The 15,625-nt window shown below is 34.6% G+C and overlaps 1 protein-coding gene across 1 annotated transcript; it reads left to right on the top strand.

The window, feature by feature from the left end:
- The first annotated feature begins 1,273 nt into the window (after window positions 1-1,273).
- LOC122608473 (katanin p60 ATPase-containing subunit A1) lies at window positions 1,274-10,015 on the top strand. Its single transcript, XM_043781578.1, has 7 exons — window positions 1,274-1,507; window positions 3,712-4,198; window positions 5,006-5,203; window positions 5,920-6,164; window positions 7,899-8,057; window positions 8,153-8,240; window positions 9,490-10,015. Exons 1-7 carry the CDS (start codon window positions 1,386-1,388, stop codon window positions 9,769-9,771), a joined length of 1,581 nt encoding a protein of 526 aa, XP_043637513.1. The 5' UTR covers window positions 1,274-1,385; the 3' UTR covers window positions 9,772-10,015.
- The last annotated feature ends 5,610 nt before the right edge of the window (window positions 10,016-15,625 follow it).

The following is a 15,625-nucleotide window of genomic DNA, read 5'->3' as shown; positions in this document are numbered from 1 at the left end:
CTCGAGTTTCTTTTTATTTCTAGCCGATTATATACATAGAGAATAACAAGTTAAATACCAATGGGTGGAACTTCACTGTCGCTATGTGACTACATGAGCCTACAGATGAATGTTAGAGATCACAAGTTTAAAACCTTCCAAAGGCAAGTGTAAAAAACTATATCTAGTGATCCATGTGTGAAGATGGTGACTTACCGGACATAAGTTCTATGCGGTATGCGTTTAGGGTAACAAAACAGCACATGAGACCGGAAGGTTCACACTAATTTACTCTTTTTTTAGATAACAATTTATATTTATATATGTGCTTCCCAGCATAATATTTTTTATTTTATAATTTTGTATCTTGCATCGATGTGCGTTTATAAGCAATAAGTCTTTAGACGTATTCAGTTATGTATGTTTATTCTATAAGTGCGTAGTACATTTAACTTTCAAATATTATAACAGAATTTATTTGAGTATACTTCACAACCATATAAGCTAAATACAATTTTTAAAAATTGTAATTAATATGCATAAAAATATTGTACTTTTTTATATAGCAAAACAACCATGAATATTATGATAAAAATATAACTATTTTGAACCCGTTAATAAGACCCCATTTATTTACAAGTCTTTATTGATTCGTTATATGCAAATAGTTAATATAAAAAAAAAAGTAAAATGGTTATCTATATCAATATTACCTTATAATGTATTTGACTATTTTTTATTTTTTCAATTAAAACGTTATCTACCTAAATTACATATCTTCTTTAGTTACTAATTTAAATAGCTTTAATTAACAATACCATAAAATCCTTAATAAATTATATATAACATACATTTCCAACCTTTAAAATAAAAGATTAAGATCTTTTAAAATTAAAACCCAACTTTATTAGTAAAGTTGAAATCTTAGACCTTTGGATTTAAATCAAATGTCAAGATTCAAAAGTTATATTTGAATTCTTTGATTTTAATCCAATGTTTTAACTTTAACTTTAAAAGATCTCCATCCACATAATATAATACATTTTTTTTTTCATTTTTATATAAATTATTTTTAAATTAATAATCACATGTTAACGCATTCATTTTCTGTGACTTGTTGAATATGTTAATCTGAAGTCTCTATTCGTGACTTCCGTCTAACAGCCGTTTAAACATCGCCGTCTATTTTTATTTCTTCCCAATTTATCTCCACACACACACACACACACACACACAACATCCATTGAACTTATTTAACTTTAAATTCAAATCTCATTTCATATTTTTCCTTTCAATTTCAACCCCCATTTTTCTTTCTCACACTCTCACTCACTCATCAACAAAATAAAAATAAACAAATACAGTTTAAATTATACATATACACACACACACACAAATAGATACAGATGGCAGGCACATCGCTTGCAGGATTACAAGATCATTTGAAATTAGCAAGAGAATATGCGATTGAAGGCTTGTATGATACTTCCGTTATCTTCTTTGACGGTGCCATCGCTCAGATCAACAAGTAATTTTTTCCAATTTTTTAAAATTTTATTTTAAAGTTTTAATCTTTTTTATTTATAAATTTATACTCGTAGTTAATTACACGCGCGCGCACTCACTTTAACACATTGTCGTCGTTTATTGACATCAATTACTAAATTGTAGTTATGTGAAGATTTAGAAGGTTTTTAAGTTGAAATGTAGCTGCTTTTTGAATACGAGAGCAAGTACCCACGCGTTGCGGCGGTGAGATGGTGGGGTGATACCTAGGTCATAGAGTATGATAGGTTATAGGAGTTGATATGTCATAGAGTATGATAGTCAAATGCCTTAGCCGTACGGGCTCCGCCCTCGGATTTAAAAATTCGTCGAAAGTATATCAAATCACATCTCTAATGAAAGAGCACGAAATTTTAAGAACACCCATACAATTTTTATAATTTATCGACGTATGATTTTTGAGATAAAAGATTTTGAATGAATTGGAGGAATAAATGATTTATGGAGGAGAGAGAAAAAAGATGATTGGTTGAGATTTGAGGAGAGAGAAAGGGTATTATGGTTATTTTAGATAAATATAGAATAGATGAGAGGGGTATTTTGGAGATGTATTTAAAATCAATATTGAAAATTTCAATTCAATGTTGAAAATCTGGAAGGAATCTGCTTTATAATATAGTATAGATATAGATATAGATATAGATATAGATATTGTGTGTGTGTGTGTGTGTATATATATATATACAGTTAAATGCATCCAAGGTAAGCCCTTATGACAGATCACTTCCCATTGATTATGGGTGATGATATGTACACCACCTGTTTTTGATTGTACACCACCAAATTTGCTTTAAAGTGTTGTACTGTACAATACTGTATAGCATGTTTGGTGGTGTACGGTCAAAATCTGGTGGTGTACAGATCACTTCCCATTGATTATAGGGGCTTTTAGAACCTTTTTATTAAAATTAACCAACTGGTTGGATCGGTGGTTGGAGCCCTTGCGGCTGGAGACAAAGGTCAAGGGTTCGATCCTCATGCCCAGTAAGGCTGGAGGTCCTTTTCTACCTTTGGTAGGGGTAAGACTCTCTACATCTCAACCTCCCCCATATATGAAGACAGTATTGGGACCCAAAGCCGTGGAAGACGACATTGGGAGTTACTTTACTCATTTTACTTGTATATTCAGACAGTTTTTTTTAAAATTTTTCCAATAGGAGCTATTTTTAAAAGCTTGGAGATTTAAACTCCTATAAAGCCTTTAGTAATACACCCGTAGTATAGACATTGTTAGAAACATGATTTCATTGTCTATACTAGTATATCTATACTATATTATAAAGCAAATCTACTTTTTAACTTTCAACTTTTCAACATTCAACATCAACAATGTACACCATATCAATATAATCTACACTATACTCGCAGTCACCACCAATCACCACCGTTTCCACTCGCCGCCGCCACCTCCGCCGCCACCCGTCGCTACTAAACCGTTGCATCGCGCGGGTACTTTGCCTCGTACTATTTAAAGCATTTAACCTCTCCTAATTCAACATTCAACAGTCAACACTACCGATAAGAGTGTGATGCATCACCCACTCTTCCCCACCTGATAAAAAATTGTTGCCACAACAAACACCGCTGGAATCTGTCAGATTCTGCCAAAAACTGAAAACCGCCTGGAAACTATTCGCTGCTGCATTGTGCCTATTACATGACAATGTAGTAGACATATATTCCCCATCACTTAATCAGCTGAATTTGACAACAATCTCTTCATTTTTTATATGTAATCGCCTACTCGGAGTTTATTATAATGTGGAGCACATATTTTTGTTTCTCTTTAGGAACTTGAGTCCCCTTGATGATCATCTGGTTTGCTCAAAATCACCACATTGTCATTAAATTCTAAATCCAGTTTCCCACGTATTAAGTTGAGGAGTACAAAATGTTTTAAATCAAAGTTATTATTTTTTCGGAACTCAGGAGTAAGGTTATACGAGTATATGAGTGTACATGCTTTTATTTGTTTGGTGTTATGATAAAGTGTAGAACAGAATGTAGGTTTCTGCATTATATATGTCATCTTCTGTGATGTTAAGTTTGGGAATAGCAGTTAGCCAATTAGACTCAAAAATATATCTTTCACTACTAAATTCTGATATGGAACTGTATGATTCGGATATTACATGGATATTTAAAACAATTTTGCTGGTCTATTAGGCATCTGAGCTCCCTTGACGATCCTCTTGCTCGTTCAAAGTGGATGAATGTAAAAAAAGCTCTGACAGAGGAAACAGAAGTTGTAAAGCAATTGGATTCTGAGAAGAGGTCTTTTAAGGATAGTTCTGTGGGTAGAAGGCCGTCTTCGCCTCCTATATCCACAAATAAATCATCATTTGTTTTTGAACCGTTGGATGAGTACCCAACCTCATCCCGTGCTCAAATGGATGATCCTGATGTGTGGAGGCCACCTAGTCGAGATACTTCAAATAGAAGATCTGCAAGAGGAGCAGGAGTAGGTACGAGGAAATCAGCACAAGATGGAGCATGGGCTCGGGGTTCTACTACCAGTACTAGAGGTGGAGCTACTGCCCGTGGAGGAAAAGCTGGTGCTTCTAGCAAGGTTAATACGGGAGTTCGAGCATCAACTAATGGGAAAAAAGGCACTGGTTCAGGGAAGCCAAGCTCTGCTAAAGATGAATCTGGGGTAAGTCTCAACAACACACTTAATTTATACACAAAGTAAAATAAACCATAATGAATCTGCATTTTTTCACTGGTTGACTACCTGGCATTTAAGGATAGATTTATGTTTTTTCTCATCTTCATCATATACTTAATTATTTGATGTAGGATGTATGTATGTTCAAAACTAGTCCATGAAGTCCTAAAAGTTAATGGCTTTGTTTACCATTCAGAATTACCAGTTTTTTATTTTGTATTTTTAATCCTTACGAGTTATGACAACTCCCTTTATGGTCAGAAGAATTCAAGTAGTGTCTTAAATCTATAATTTCTGTCGTTCTAAGAACCATCGATAGAATATAAGAATCTGGTCCTAGAATTTGTTTTGTCACAATTTATAGTTAATGTGATATTTTTGTAAATTATTCGGGTATAAATTGAATAATGGGAACCTCATCTGGTGCTCATCTAAGCTGTACATGAAAGAAGTAGACAGTTACATCTTTTATGAACTATATTTTTAGTATCCTCCTCTAAAAGAAAGGAATATTGCATGTTCTTACCCACACTTTATGCTTATAGAAAGCACAAATACGATACATCTGGAGCTTAACTCATGTGATTCCCAACATTAGTTATCTATAACCTTTTACAAACTTGCAAGTAGAGTTAAATCCAACATCTTTTTTCTTGTTGATATTTTTAGTAAAGTATTTATGGAGTGTCAAACTCTCTAATGTGTGTTTCTTTTACGCCTCTATGCTATTTGATCATATATCACTTTTTTGTGTATCCACTCTTCATTTTCCCTTTGTCTTGCCATCATCAGAGTGGAGATGCCGAAGAGCATACATCAAAACGTGGGCAGTATGAGGGTCCTGATCATGACTTGGCTGCAATGCTTGAAAGGGATGTTTTAGAGAATACTCCTGGAGTGAGATTTGATGACGTTGCAGGCCTTACTGAAGCAAAAAGACTTCTAGAGGAAGCAGTGGTTTTACCTTTATTGATGCCTGAATATTTCCAGGTATGATGATGGGTGAAGCTCAATTTCTGCGGTAGCTGGTATGAAACTTTTATTTTACCTCTAAACGACACGACATTTGTTAAAATCTGATCTTTTGGATAGCTTGTTAAGCTTCTGGCTGAGGCTGGTAGGCCATGCCTACTGGTTACACTGTCAATTAAAATTAGCTCCAAGCCTTTCACTGTTTTTTCCCCGTTACTATGGACTAGCAGTGGCAAATTGGTCAGGTCTGCTGATCATTGTCCAACAAATGAGTTTCTCTTGAAATTATTAGTGTGTCAAATATGGTTTCCAAATTTTGTATATATATATATATATTTTAAAAATAATCTGCTTCTTTTAGTAGCATGATGCTGAAGGTTTTATGCATTATTGCTTGTTAAATGGAGGAGCGGAAGGGGCAGAGTCAAATAAATTTTGGGCGAATTTCTAGTCTGTGGCTTGTCAAATTTTAGCTAATCTTTTCTTTTAACCATTTTAGCCTTTTATTGCCATATGAGCGAACATCGAAATTGTCACCTGTACTAATGACGTTATATCTGATTCAAGAGATTGAAGGTGGATAGGGCAACAAGACAGTTGAACTGTTGTCCCTGCTAAGTCAATTTATCATACTTTGAAGTTACTTCAAGCAACATATTTTTCTTTGTGTATGTATGCATCTATTGTGTTGTTTCCATGGATCCACGAGGCTCAGTCTTAAATGATTATTTCAGGGAATCAGGAGACCATGGAAAGGTGTTCTTATGTTTGGTCCACCTGGTACTGGTAAAACACTACTGGCTAAAGCAGTTGCTACCGAGTGTGGCACCACATTTTTTAATGTCTCTTCTGCTACACTGGCATCAAAATGGCGGGGAGAAAGTGAGCGCATGGTTCGATGCTTGTTTGACCTGGCCAGAGCTTATGCTCCAAGTACAATTTTCATTGATGAGATTGATTCTCTTTGTACTTCTCGAGGGTGAGTAGTTGTCCCTCTTCCTTCTATAGATGGTTTAAATTATATGCATGTTTGCTAGAGGTGGTAAAATGGTAGGCTGGGGAAGGTTGGGTAATGCGTCCTAAACTCATGGCTTCAGGTCAAATGGGAAATTTTTTGGTATTGATTGACATCGTTTGTGTCGGTCCTTACCCCTTTTAGATCTTTCTCCAAATAGTTAGGGTGCTAGATAGGATTCCTAGTTTCCTCATTTTTATTGATTCAAATATACTCTAATTTTTTAGAATACAATGATTCAGTGGGTTTTATGTATTGTAAATATGTGTTGGGTGACCTTTGGCCCGTTTGACCTGCTAGATATAAGCCAATTGTAACATCTGAATATGTTTATGTGTTTTATTGTGTTGAAGATTCTTATATCTTGTTATCACAATCTTGTCAAACTATGCCAGTCTTATAGTAATTCAGATTTTGATCAATGTCTTACTTCATTAAGTGGTATTTAGTGCTTAGTTGATGCTTCAAACATAGTTAGTAGGCACATCTTTAACAAACATAGTCTTGGTTTCTCTCTCTGTGAATTTTGTGCATTTGTATAAATTTCCACCATTTGTATAAATTTCCACTAATAAATAGCACGTGGATGATATCTTTGTAGTTACCCGAAGACATTATTATTGCCTTGCTAGGTATTAGAGGCGTCTGGATATGCATGCTGGAACTGATTATTAGGGGCAAAGGTGTAGTGCCAATGTATTGGCAAATTGGCAAGTTTGGCAAAAAATAGACCAATAAAACCATGCCATTTGTCATACCAAAAATCTTGCCAAAACTAGCCAAAATTTTGCCAAATTCTTTGGTATAGTGAAAAAATTGCCAATTTGCTGATTAAAGTTGCGAATGCATATTTGACCATATTTTAAATAAAAAAAGGCTCCCAACATTCACATGTCAGCTCCCCAACGTTCACTTGCATCGGCCAAAACTAGCCGATGAAACTTGCCAAACTTGCCGATACAAGTGCTATAGGGTTGCCGATTTGCCGATGCTTGCCGATTCTTTTTGCCGATAAAACAAGCCGACTACACCCTTGCCCCTTATGATTTGAAGTAGCAGTAATCAACTTTTATTGTTTGTATAAACATATATTTTCTAATTATCCAATTATTTAGGGGTATGATAATCAGTTTTGAATACAAGTTGTAAAACTGGTGTAGCAAAATTAATCGTCTAAGCATAAAACAAAATTACTCATTACTTATTTAAGCATATATCTAATCTACTTTGAGGGACTTTTACTCTCATTCCATAAGTTACCATTTCTTGCTTACAAGTTCCCTTTTTTGGTGTTTTATCTATTACTTTGTCCGTCCCCAAATAATTGTCCACATTACTATATTAGTTTGTCTAAAATAAAAGTGTAAAGTTTTTTGGTATATATATATATATAAAGCTAAACAGGGTAATCCCTTCTACTGAAAAAATAAATATTTAACTTTTTAAATTAAAATAATCAGATTATCAATATCACATGAGTACATGACCACTTTCAGATTGCACATGCAAATACCACCTTAATATTACATCTCTTACAGTTGGCATGTGCATTTGTCACTCGCCAAGGGCACATAAACATTCATCACTTCCTTATGCGTGTGTTTTTGCTCAATTGATTGGATATTTGGATGTGATAGTAGCCTCTGCCGCATGGCTTCTACTTTATCTATATTCAGTATGACCTGTTCATATGTTCAGGGCTTCAGGAGAACACGAGTCTTCCCGAAGGGTTAAATCTGAACTTCTAGTTCAGGTAGATGGTGCAAACAGCTCAGACACTAATGAAGACGGTAGTCGTAAAATTGTAATGGTTTTGGCGGCTACTAATTTTCCATGGGATATAGATGAAGCACTAAGGTTATTATTATAATAATGTTACTTTTTGCCATTTCTTCACTTCTACTTTAGGACTTATTTGTGTGATACTTGCTACCTTTTGTGGTGGATTGCAGGCGGCGTTTGGAAAAGCGTATATATATTCCATTGCCAAATTTTGAGAGCAGAAAGGAGCTTATAAAGATTAATTTAAAGACTGTTGAGGTAAAGTCTTTTTATTGATCAATCTTTCTAAAGATGGCTAGATGTGCTGGTCGATGATTGGGTTTAGGTGGAAACATGTCAATTATTTAGTACGGGTCAAAACACATTGTCTTGTGTCGGTTTTGGGCCAACCCCGTGAACACTTTTTTCCATCTGTTAAATATTTTTTGCATAAATATTTAATGCTTTACAATCTGCTAAGTTTTGTTTAAAATGTGGCTCGTCATTTTCATGAAACTATCATTTAGTATTTGTAATCGTTATATGTTATATATTTTTATGAATTCTAAAGAAATTTCAAATAGTGCTGACAGCTTGATCTGACTGGTGAAAGTTTACCTATATATAACTGTTTTTCTGAACTGTTGGTTTAAAACTATATATACAACGGAATTATTTCCATAAGAATAGTCTATCAAAAACATCCCTAAATCCGGGTAGGGCTAGATTTTGGAACTGTCTTATCCATGGTTAAAAAATCTATATATTACAATCTGCTAAGTTTTGTTTAAAAATGTGGCTCATCATTTTCATGAAACTATCATTTAGTAGTTGTAATCATTATATGTTATATATTTTTATGAATTCTAAAGAAGTTTCAAATAGTGCCGACAGCTTGATTTGACTGGTGAAAGTTTACCTATATATAACTGTTTTTCTGAACTGTTGGTTTAAAACTATATATACAACGAATTTATTTCCATAAGAATAGTCTATCAAAAACATCCCTAAATCCGGGTAGGGCTAGATTTTGGAACTGTCTTATCCATGGTTAAAAAATCTATATATATATATCTCAAGAAAAAATATATTCTGTCATGGAACTGTCTTAACCATGTTACAAATATCAAGAACATCCCGAAATCCGGTTAGCATGGCTTGGGAACTTCGTCTTGACCATAGATAGCAAAATGGGTGGGTGGGGTTTGAGGTAAGGATCGAATGACAAATGGGTTGGGTTGGTCCTAAACACATTATTTTAAAGACTTCATTTTTGAAAAATAAATAATTAGTGTGTTAAATAAGATAAAAAAACTGTATCAGACTTTTGGTACAAAATTGATTTAAAATCTTGAATGATATGGTCGTGTACATTAAAATCACAGCTTGGACGACTTTTGCCTTCTTTGAGTAGGCAGAGTTCAATTGCCGCATGTAGTTCTAACTCAATTTTACAAAATGGTGTTCAATGTTGTGAATTCATATCTGTAAAAGAGTGACTGAACGTACCATGCTTTGTATACATCAGGTAGCTGCTGATGTGGACATCAGTGATGTAGCTCGCCGAACAGAGGGATACAGTGGTGATGATTTAACGAATGTATGCCGAGACGCTTCTTTGAATGGAATGCGACGTAAAATAGCAGGAAAGACCCGTGAAGAAATTAAAAACATGCCTAAAGATGAAATTGCAAAAGATCCAATTGCCATGTGTGACTTTGAAGAAGCCATCAAAAGAGTCCAACCTAGTGTTGCTGCCGCTGATATTGAACGCCACGAAAAATGGTTTTCAGAATTCGGATCTGCATAAATACCCGGATCAAGTTATGATTAACTATATGGGTGGCCACGTGTTGTTTATGCTGTGTTACATGTTCATTATTGACCAGCACTTGCCGACTTGGTGTTACATAGTGTACAACTAATTGATTTCATATGTATCAATTCTGAACATTAATATTGTTTTGGATGGAAAAAAACAGGGCAAGGGAATTCGGTCATGTATTTTGTTTTTGTTTATTTGTGTGTTCGGAATCATGGACTGCTTAATGCAACTCGAGAATCTTTTGTTGGCATGCCAAAGTGGTCTGAAACAAACCAGACACAGGAAAACAACATTAAAATCTAACCAAATATCACAAAAGTTAAGTTCATAGCTATGGTCGCCCAAATCTAATGCTGGTGAACTTTACAATGATCATGAGAGATATTTGTCTTTAGTTTTCTGTATAAAGCTTGTTATTGCATATTTCTTAACTTGAGTTGGTATTAAAACCAACTTGAAGTTACTACCCGAGAGTGCGGTTTGATATTCAATGACATCAAATTCGCTTATTCTACTTCTTCTATGTCTCATTGCGGTCTTTTCTTACTCCCTTCAAGGTATGTAAAAACAACGAAACTATTAATGTCAAGTTTGAAGTACTAAAGATGTTTTATATGTTAAATCATAACATGCTTGTTTCATCATGCATCGGGCTACACGAATGTTGGAGCGGAATACATATAATACCCATTCATACAATCTGCAAAAAAATGTTCATTGCGGCTATGAAGCCTTGAACATTTACTGTATACACATATGAAAATCGCTTGTGAAGATATTTCAAGTAAAAAACAGGCTTCTAATTACCTTGAGAATTCTGACTAGACAAAATTCTTTAGCAAGTTAACAGATGGCATGTTCTATATGTTTGGTGAAAAAGCTCTAAATATTGAAAATCATTATGCATTTGGGATGATAATACTCATCATCTGGATGATAGAAAGATCTTGACCTCTAATAATCCTTTAGCATTGTTAAATGTTAATCATGATGTAATGTTGTACATAAGTTTTCATAATCAGATGATAATACTTGGATTAGACCAAAAATAACTAATAGATGTGGTTATAATTGTTAAAATGCAGACGATGCGTGTACAAACATAGACTGTGGACAAGGAAAGTGTGTGACAGAAACATTTCTTCCCGCTCTGTTTCATTGCGAATGTGAGCCTGGTTGGAAGACCTTCCAGGTTGGACCCATGCCCTTTGGTCCATGCATCATCCCGAATTGTCAGTCTCCTAGTACTCCATTTATGGATAATATCGATCATTATCTACCATAACTCGCCGTTGTCTTGGTTGATTTAACATGATCGCACAATATTACTAATTGCAGGCGATTTGGATTTCTCATGTGGTGGTAAGTATCCGCCAACGCCACCCCCTCCTGCACCATTTAACCTCTCCAGCCGTAAGCGTTTATCCATCGTTTTTTTTATATAACGTTAACTGACTTATATACTAGTTCTTTACTTTCATTTTATTATCCACCATTTAATCAGTATACTTTTCTTAAACTAATACATTTTATAAGGAGTGGACAATTATTTATTAAGTTTAGATGTGTTTAGTCTATTTTCTCATGACTTCTTATTAATCTCAACGAAGAGTTTTGACATCATTTCTCGTCGGATACTGCAGCTTGTAACTTAGTTTGGTGTGGCGATGGAGATTGCGCAGTGAATAACACAGGACACTACTGTCAATGTCACGAACGTGCTGCAAACTGGTTAAATAATCCGAAGTTCTTTTGCTATCCACAATGTAAACGAAATTATTTTGAGTTTTCACTTGATTCTCTGATTTGCTTTGTAGATTTAAACTCACATTTTTATCCTCAAACTATATTTCGTGTTTTTTTTTTTTGTTTCTTCAGGCTACATGGACGGAGATTGCAATCACCTTGGCTTTGCCCTGCCACCGCCGCCCCCTGCTAGCAGCACGGCCTCACCTGGTGGCGGTAAGTTGTTTTACAAGTTCTTGTTTATATATGTTTCTGACTTGTTTATACAAATTCCATCCATTTTTATTGTTTGCTCGTGGTGTCATTTAGTTAAATTGATTCAATATTGTAGCTTTTGCTAACTAAAATAAGCAGAAATACTATTTTATATGAAGGATACATTAAAAGATAATTCATTTGAATATATATTCGCAATCTTCTGGTATGATTTTTGTAATTACGTAAGAACAATTGATAATTTATTGTCCATTATACTTCTTGTTCACTATGAACCTAAATTACGAGCCTAATGTACCTTTCAAGTATTCACTCATAGTCTCATACATTTAGTGCTAAAAATATTGGAAAACATATATTTGTTGCTCAATACAAACTTTAATTATTTCTGATAGGGAAAAACAATGCATCGTATTCATTGACAAAGCTGCCTGCGGTTCTTGTTGCACTTTTCATCACAATTTTTCTATCAAGGACGCAATGATATTAGGAAGACCAAGACGAACACAAGGTAAAGAGAAATGAAGATATCATCCGTGTACGTGCGGTGACGTACATAATGATAATAAGTTGATTGTTCACAACCATGTCTCCTAGCGAATACTAGTTTTCATTATTATTATTATTTTTAACGGTATGAATATATTTATATATTAAAGAACTTAATTCTAACAAGAAGTCGAAGTTACATTAGTATATAGGACTACAATACCATAATGGCCATGAGCAGAAAAAGAGCTATGAACCTTTTTGCGAGAGAGCAATTTTAAAAGGTGTTTTTCATATTTTTAAGAGTCAAATCTAAGAATTTAAAATATTGGACCCTAACTCGGGAATAGAAAATGGACCCTCAAAATTAAAGAATATTGTTCCTCGCACCGTGTGTAACACTCATATTTAAAAAGGACCAGTTGTTTTGTATAAATAAAGACTACACCTACTGGACAAAGTCTTATTAAATGAAAACTTATTCAATCATAATGCAGGAAATCCAAAAAATATTTTTTTTTTATAAAACAATTAGCTTGTATATATGTCTTTTTTGCATAACAATTATGATTATTAAAAAATAAAAGAAGTCAATTTTTTTATTCTACCAATGGAAAAATCTATCTCAAAGTTAATACTTCGATCGACCAATGAAATCCAAAAAATAAGCTTATGACAATGACGATAATACTGTATTATTTCCCGTTCATTTTCTCTTATTTTGAGAAAAAAAATTACACATATACCATGCATCTAAATTTTAAAAAATTATATTGTACTAAAATTGGTATATAATGTAACAACTGTGACTTTTGACCCGTTGACTATTTGTGCAACTTGGCTAACAATCTAGTTAGTAATATAATTTAAGTCTTTTGGGGTTCATTTAAGTGCAATGTGTACATATAGAACAATTTGTCGTGCAATTTGGGACTTTTGTGTGTGTCGAGAATATCATTAGTCATGCTAATCGATGCTTACAATTTGAAAACAATCAAATTAATAACTAAATTAAATGACTTTTGTTAATCAAGGTAGAAACTTGGGCGAATAAGCGAGCTTTAGCGAAACGTTAAGTTAAAATACGTTTGTGAGTTCGTTTTGGCATTTAAAGGGTTAACGTTTAGCTATTTGTCAAATTTAGCGGAGTGAGAGCCTACCCTTTTGGAATCTAGGCCGGCTCCCCTTCCAACTCCTCCTCACCACCCATCCATTCATTCTCCCCTCTTATCCTTCTTTCTTTCTTCTTACAAGAACAAAACACACACAAACAAATGTCTTTCTCTCTCTCTAAGATTCTTACACCAATATTATGGTTTCAAGTTAGATTAGTGCTAGAAAAGATTATCTATTACATCTCTTTTGCATCATATCAAGATTTGAGTCATCAAAAAGTGCAAGAACATCCTCTTTTGGGTCAAACTGGGGTTAAGCTTTTGGAAGAAGATTTGGTAAGTGAAACTCATCCCTTCTTCATCATTTTATGTTTATTAAATTTTTTCTAACTGGTTTCAAGTAAATTCAGGTAACAAATCGAGTCAAAACGCGAATTAGGGTTCTTGGTGGTTCAATTTAGGTCAAAAACGATTTTTGGTACGAAATTGATGTAATGAAATGAGTTTGTGAAGTGGTTCGAGTCTAAATATATTTATTTATGTTTGATAATGTTCAAAAACAAGTTAGAAAGGTTCCTTGGTCGATTTGGAAGTCAAAATGGTGTTTGGGGATGTCAAAATCGAGTTTGGATCATGTTTTTCTGCAAACCTGCAGAAACTCGTGCCGCGAGGAGTAGGGCTCGTGTCGCGAGTTTTGGTGTCTCTTGACCAGTACTTTTTCTTGTGCCATGACCTGGGGAACTCGTGCCGCGAGGTGTTGTTCAGCTCGTGTCGCTAGCCAATAAACTCGTGTCGCGAGTTTGTGCAGCTTTCTTGACAAGTTTTCAAACGTCTATAACTTGTGATCCGTGAGTCCAATCGAGTCATATGGCCTATCGTTGGAATCGTATGAGAGGATAGTTTCTTGTGGTAACATTTATTTGGGTTGAATCTTCCTTCGATTCTAAGACATGTCGAGTCAAAGTGTTTTATTCCTATTCGGAAAGGTTGTTGAAGCGTTTGTGAGTTGTGACTTGACTTGAACTTACTTAACCAACTTGTGTAGGGTTATAGAGTTGTCTTTGATGATACTATGATATATGTTGATAGGTTGTGGACATGTGACGGTTGTTGGACATTTATAGCTCGATATTAACATGTCGTTTTGCTTGGAATCAAGGTGAGTTCGTAGCTCCCTACTCGTTTGAGATTCGGGTTGAAAAGTGTACAACCTTTGTGTGTTAACTTGTTTGTTTGTGCAATTATGTGTTTACCTTGATTGATGACATAGTTCAATTGTGCATACGTTTGATTTCCTTGATTGTGCATATGTTTGAGTGTCTTGAGTGATGATATTGTTTGATTGATGGATTTGTTGACGTGTAAATACGTGGTTGTTATATGATTATTGTATGTGCATGTTTGGTTGATTATTAGGTTAGTTGTGTATATATGGAAGACGGTATTACCTTCGAAAGGTTGGAGATGTGGTGGGAAGGCTGCAGGTGACCCTATATATAAGCATCAAAGGCCTTTCTAAAGTAGTATCGTACGAAGTATATACACATAGTGTTGTTTCTAGGTGGACATTGATGGTCATGGTGCAATTGAATACATTGAGGTACATTACGTGCAATTGAGTACAATGAGGTACATTACGTGCAATGGAGTACAATGAGGTACATTACGTGCAATTGAGTACAATGAGGTACATTACGTGCAATTGAGTACATTGAGGTACATTACGTGCAATTGAGTACAATGAGGTACATTACGTGCAATTGAGTACAATGAGGTACATTACGTGCAATTGAGTTCAATTGAGGGACATTGATAGACATGTTTGGCATTATAAAACTTGTTAGATACTTGTGGATATCATTATTACTTGTTCTTGTTTACTATGTGTATTCTAAATACCTTACGTAGTTCATTATGTGAGTACCTATGTGAAGGTCATTGATGGACATTGATTGATTATGGATTGTTTGAGTATGATTGTTTTATTTATGATTAGGATAGTTGTACATACATGGAAGACGATGATACATTTAATGAGTTGCAGATGTGGTGGGAAGGCTGCGGGTGACCCTGTATACAAACATCTAAGATTCCTTAAATGTAAAGTCGTATGAAATGTATGTGTATTGTGTTTGGTTGTGTTTGATGGACAGGATGTACTTGAGACAATAGGGTGGACAATTGAGGTGCAATGTGAGCAAGTGCAATAAACGGGCACTTTATGTACTTAATGAGAATTGAATGACATGAGAACAATTTAGGAACATTGATGA

The sequence above is a fragment of the Erigeron canadensis genome, chromosome 7, assembly GCF_010389155.1.
Source record: "Erigeron canadensis isolate Cc75 chromosome 7, C_canadensis_v1, whole genome shotgun sequence".
Lineage (NCBI taxonomy): Eukaryota > Viridiplantae > Streptophyta > Magnoliopsida > Asterales > Asteraceae > Erigeron > Erigeron canadensis.
Note: the sequence above shows the minus strand (reverse complement) of the source record. Positions and strands in the feature narration are given on the sequence as shown.

What these genes read in the sequence shown, in the direction of transcription:
- LOC122608473 (XM_043781578.1), top strand. Translation starts at nt 1,386, where the DNA reads ATGGCAGGCACATCGCTTGCAGGATTACAAGATCATTTGAAATTAGCA. An exon ending in GATATAGATGAAGCACTAAG is followed by an intron (nt 8,058 to 8,152) that starts GTTATTATTATA and finishes GGTGGATTGCAG; the next exon opens with GCGGCGTTTGGAAAAGCGTA. An exon ending in TTAATTTAAAGACTGTTGAG is followed by an intron (nt 8,241 to 9,489) that starts GTAAAGTCTTTT and finishes TGTATACATCAG; the next exon opens with GTAGCTGCTGATGTGGACAT.